The sequence below is a fragment of the Schistocerca nitens genome, chromosome 7 (genome assembly GCF_023898315.1).
Source record: "Schistocerca nitens isolate TAMUIC-IGC-003100 chromosome 7, iqSchNite1.1, whole genome shotgun sequence".
Lineage (NCBI taxonomy): Eukaryota > Metazoa > Arthropoda > Insecta > Orthoptera > Acrididae > Schistocerca > Schistocerca nitens.
The window spans coordinates 484,128,163-484,133,914 of record NC_064620.1 but is presented as its reverse complement, the minus strand read 5'-3'; the positions used below and the strand labels follow the sequence as shown (position 1 = coordinate 484,133,914).

General features: G+C 40.8%; 1 protein-coding gene across 1 annotated transcript; it reads right to left on the bottom strand.

Annotated features, from left to right (window-relative positions):
• Positions 1-236: 236 nt before the first annotated feature.
• LOC126195699 (mitochondrial glutamate carrier 1-like) lies at positions 237-1,166 on the bottom strand. The gene has a single exon (XM_049934327.1). The coding sequence runs from the start codon at positions 1,164-1,166 to the stop codon at positions 237-239; it is 930 nt and encodes a 309-aa protein (XP_049790284.1).
• Between the last annotated feature and the right edge of the window lie 4,586 nt (positions 1,167-5,752).

Genomic DNA, 5,752 nt, shown 5'->3' with positions numbered 1-5,752 from the left:
CCTAAAAGGCTGTGTTTCTTCACAGTATTAACTCACTGATGTTACACAAGAAAATGCTATTTGCAAAATACGCAACTACACAATTATATTACAAAGAAGGTACTGATATTAAACTATTAAGGGGATATCAGCTGCGAAAGAAACATTATCTTCAGATGTGACTGTCACTTTAAAATCAAGTATTGTACATATCTAGCATTAATGCCATTACCTTAGCAAACAAGCAGCACTGTTTCTTACTTTTTCATTCCCAGAATATATTCCCCCACACCAAGAAAATACACCATTTCTACTATTCCAAATGCTGGAGCTATCACAAGCACTCTGGTTGCTCCACCCTTGAAGAAAGCAAAGGGACCTTCAGTCCTTAATATTTTTACTGCAGCATCAACAATACCAGAATATTTCATTTCACTATCTACGGCTACCAGAAGCTGTAGCCGAGTTTTTATAACATCAAAAGGAGTTGCACAAAGTGCTGCAATTGAACCCGATGCACATCCAGCAAGGAATGTAAACCAAAATACTGCCTTGTCGGGTGCACTGTGTTTCTTTGGACCAAAAGCATTTAAATGAGCAAAGACAGGAAAATAAAGCACAGAGAAACTGACATCCCGCATCATTGTTATTCCTAAGCCCCTGTACAGTCCACTTATTCCTTCTGTTCTTAATAATTTTAGGGCAATATGAGTTGCTTCAAATTTTGGAGCAGCCTTTCTGTCAACCTTCCGAAGGGTTGCAAGCTGTCCAGCATTCTGCAGCTGGACTTTAAGTAATTCCATTGGGGTAGTAATTATTACTTGGCACATTCCTGCAATGGCTCCTGATAGTATCTCAAACTTTAGTGTCAATTTGTGTTCTTGAGACAAATAATGCCTGCAATAGTCATTCACTATCAGTTTAATTGCCTTCTCTGGTGTTATTAACAACACATTTACTCCAGATCCACGATACATTCCATGAAATCCCTCTGACTTGTATGTTTTCTTGAAGCAGTCCCATATTGAATTATACGTCTGTGTACAGTTTGGCTTTATTCGCTGGATTTGTAAACGAGTCTTGACTAAATCCAGTGGAAATAAAGTCGTCACACTTATTACACCAGCTAATCCTCCATTTACAACTTTTGCAAGCAGGGGAAATTTCTCCTTCTGTGTATCTGCCATCAAGCACTTTTGGAAGGGAAAGATGGAACCTCTTGTGGCGTAAAAGAAATATTGGCCTGTGTCACAGTTCAGGAAAACTCCTGTGAAAATTTCTTATCGCCATTTGTGTTCCTGCAAAAGAAAATCTGTAGTGAATAAAACATTTTAGCTCTTTGACTATTTTTGAAATTAGTGTATAAAGAATATACCTAAAATAAATTACCTAAAATAAATTAGTCATAGTATCAGAAATAATACATGAAAAAGAATTTTGAAGAGCTTTACCTCTGGTTATTTAATTTTTTTAAAGCATCAACTTCAGTCACCCATAAGTGTGGTAACATCAAAGTGCATTAACTTTCATGGCATTAGTAACACACTGATGGGCTATATATAAATAAGGAAAAATAAAGGACAAAAACAATACAATTAGTTACTGAGTTATGTTGAATATGATGAAGAAGTATAGAATATATGGAGTATGGAACAAACAAGAAAAAAATGGTATCATGCCAGTAACATCAATAGGGAATTTAATTGCCCTGACACTAATGAAGTGACCTGTGACTGTAACGAAGGACTTACTCTATGGCAATCAGCTCAGGTGATGGAATCTGTCAGTGTTTCTGCTGAATTGTTTACTATTCAAGATATTCACCCATAAAATGAGCGGCATGTTGGGCCGCTTTATCTTTGGTATCAAATCATCATTTTGTAAGGATGTTGCTATTCATAAACAACATTGTATCTAGAAGGCTCTTCATTTACAGTTTCCTTAGAGTTCTGTGTGCTCTCCTAAAGGTACTGGAATCTCTCTCTTTCCTTGTGCCTCTGTCCCGCACTGCCACAGGGTCAGCATGGTTATGTTTTGATATGGCAAGGTTAATTTAAGCGGTGGCCGGATGCCCTTCCTGTAGCCACTCCTGCGGATGAGATGATGAGAAAGACTACACAATACGATGACGAAGACGAGGACAACACAACACCCAGTCCCTGAGCGGAGAAAAATCCCCGACCCTAAAGGTATTGGAATATCAAACCTTAAACAGAAGTGTCATTCAGAGCATCTCACTCATGGAAGTTTGATTGATCACAGTCTGTTCCAGTATCTCCACTAAATAAAAACACATATGCTGTCATCTTGCAATCCAGATTTGAAGAGAGTGGTCATCCAGCACACTCATTGGCGTACTCATTGCAAATGCTTTTTCCTTGGAAATATGATGGTGAATATAGATGTGATTGGTCACCTTATACACATATCTCCTAGAAAAAGTCTTGTACATGTAGTAATTGCAGTTATCACAGTTGACAGTTCCAATGAAAGCAGACTACCAGTAGAGTGGGATGAAAGCCTAATTCCTTCGAGTCTGTAACTGAAAATACTAGTCATTGTAAAATAACAAAGTAAGCTCAAAATGCAAAACATTAGTCACTTCATTAAAAGGAAACACTGCTCGCTTTGGAGCCATGTCGTTAATGAAGAACTGGTCCCTGGTAGTCATGCGACCCTCCACCACTGACAAGTCATGGCAGTGAAGCGGTGCATGTGTGTCGATTGTATGGACCCAGCACCATGAGATGGTCAACAATAAGACAACAGAAAGGATGTGGTATGCTGATTATCATACAGTGAATGAAACTGCCTAATTGTTGGTACTCTACAAGGATTGAGTACCACTCCCAGGCATTTAGGAATGTGCAAGAACAGTAGTCATGAAAACATCCCACCTCACAGGAACTGGATGATGCCTCACAAGAGGTCATTGTTAATAGCTGCACAAAAATTTGTACATCTTCAGTGGAGGAAAAACCAGAAACTGAACAGTAGCTAGCTGGAGGAATTGTAGTTTCATCCACTGATTCACAGTTTCCTTTCCATTCAAATAATGAAAAGTGTTAAAAGCACTAAAATTCTGATGAAGTATACCAGGGCAGTGGTGGTTCTGTGATGATTTGGCCCAGGTACTGATATTATGGTGAACTTGCACCAGGGGGTTTATTTCAGCATTCCTGATGATCAAGTGTCACACTATCTTCTACATCTACATCTACATGATGTGTATGCTGTAGAAATGTGTGTCTAACAAGATGACAAGATCACAGGGCTTCATGCATAAGTTCCTGGTTTGCAGACACTCAGGCTTTCTTGATTTGCCTACTAAATCACTCAGTATTAAATCTCACAGAAAGTGTCTGAGACTACACAGTGTCCATAATGAAAGTTCCAGTTTCAAAAAGCTGCAGAAAGAAAACCACTGCTCAGAATGATGTCACATTTAAAAGGCACATTACTGACACAGGGGAAACATCAGGAAAGAAATATGTCACCAATAAAAAGCATCTTAATGTAACTAGGGTTAGCTAGGAATACAATATGAATTGCAATATGATGGTTATGATTTGAGTTGGACATTACACCATCCATACTGTTCAATGTGCATGAGTACAAGTTCAGCAGTAAACAACTGTGGCACTGTTCACTAGGTAAGTCATCAACCATAGCAAGGTTATACCACAGTGGATGGGAAAATTGGTTTTTAACTGTCTTGAGGCCAGAAACTACATAAAAAGCAAAATGACATCAGTTTCTAATTGTTCTGGGCCCAAAAACCACATAAAAAGCAAAAGACATTGGTTGATAATTGTCATGAGACTGGCACAAGACATGTTCAATACACTGTCCACTGTTTTTGCCACATGTTCCACAACAGATTGGAGTCTCTCAAGGATCATGTTTGGAATGTGCAGCACAGTGCATGTGTCCAACTCAACTGTGTTCATAACTGGAGCACTGAGCACAAGAATTATCAGATAACCCTACAGCTAGAAATCACATGGGTTAAGACCAGGTGAGCTGGACATCCAGGCTGTAGGGAAATGATGGCTGATAATTCTAGCATTTCTGAAATGCCTCTGCAGCAGCCAACTCACTGGCTGTGCAATGTACAGCAGAGTGCCATCTGGCACAAAAGTGATCCTACTCATACATCCACACTGCTGAAGGGCTGAAATGACATTGGAACACAAAAAGAGTCTCATAGCATTTACCAGTGACAATATAGGTAACAGGATTTGCTGGACTCATCTTCTGGAAAAAATACCATCCTACGATAAACGATGCAATCAACCCGCACCACACAGTCATCTTTGTAGAATGAAGTGGTACCAGTTGATGCGCGTGCATATTTTCCATTGCTCCTATTCTGCAATTCTGCATGCTGACATATTATTGGAGATGAAAATGGGCTTCATCTGTCCACAGAATGTTCCATGTCCATTCAATGTCCACCTCCACAGGAGCAAGAAATTCCAGAGCGAACTGCTTCTGTCTTGCTGGCAGCTCTGCAGGAAGCAACTCCTGAGCATAGGTGATTTTGTATGAATAGCAATGCAAGAAGTTTTGTAGAATTTTATGCACCATGCTCCCAGGCATGTCCAATGTTCAGGTAATTCCCTATGCACTGCATGTTTGCACACCACTGCTCGACCCCTCTTGCAATGCTGTGGCTACATCTTGGACACACGTTGGATAAAATGCTTTCCTTCCTCTGCAACATTTCATTTCAAAAGAAACTGTCTTTTTGAATTTCGTAATCATTTTTTCCAGACCCTTAACAGACATTGGACCAATGCCTGTTTTCAAATCCTTGAATATCTGGAACTTTTGGAAGGGCTAGTGACACACATTCACCATTCTTGTAAAAGAGCTTTACCACCTGCACGATTCTTCCTTTAGAGTCATGCTGGGGGCCTCGACACAAACTTAAGGACTGCCATGTGCTCACATCTGTTGGTGAGCATAGTGTTGTGACTCGCCGATCATACAAAGTGCTGCCGCGCAATTACGCGCGTCCTCTACGTGCCGCGCTGTCTGCCAGCCATGCAGCAGCTGCGCCACCTAAGCGGCCAGCCGAGCGGCGGCTGCTACACTGGGACTCAGTGCTCATTCGAATGCTAACGTGTACACATGTCTTGCTTGTCAACTTACTCTGTGACTTATATGTGTTGTGTCGTTCTGAAATATATTTGTTAAACTTGACGTTATAACAATTGGCGACGAGGTAGTGGATTTTTCCTTTTCACCGTTGACCCACAGGGTTCCATGGCTACTGTCGAGCAACTATTGCAAAATCTCCTTGAACAGCAAACGCTTCTAACAGCGGCGATTAGCGATTTCGTCACGGTGTCAAATGCGGGGCGTTTCTCATCGTTGGCTGTACCTCCTTTTCCTCCTTACGACAAGACGGCAGAAGACTGGTCTGATTATGAAAAACGTCTTCGACAGCACTTCTTGGCATTTCATGTCACGGGCGAACAACCATGTAAGTCTCTGTTCCTTTCCTGGATTTCACCTCAAATGTATCGGTTGTTGTCGCAATTGGCTCCTTTGAAGGATCCTGCATCTTTGTCCTTTGCTGAAATGTGCTCACTTTTGTCTGTCTATTTTCAAAAGCAAATGCATGTGGTAGCCTCTCGTGTTGCCTTTTATTGTTGTCAAAAACAGCCACATCAATCCTATCGCGCTTGGGCTGCTGAACTTCACGGCCTCAGTCAAAAGTGTCAGTTTGTTACTGACGTTCACAAAGAATCCTATGCCGATTCCA

What these genes read in the sequence shown, in the direction of transcription:
- LOC126195699 (XM_049934327.1), bottom strand. Translation starts at nt 1,166, where the DNA reads ATGGCAGATACACAGAAGGAGAAATTTCCCCTGCTTGCAAAAGTTGTA.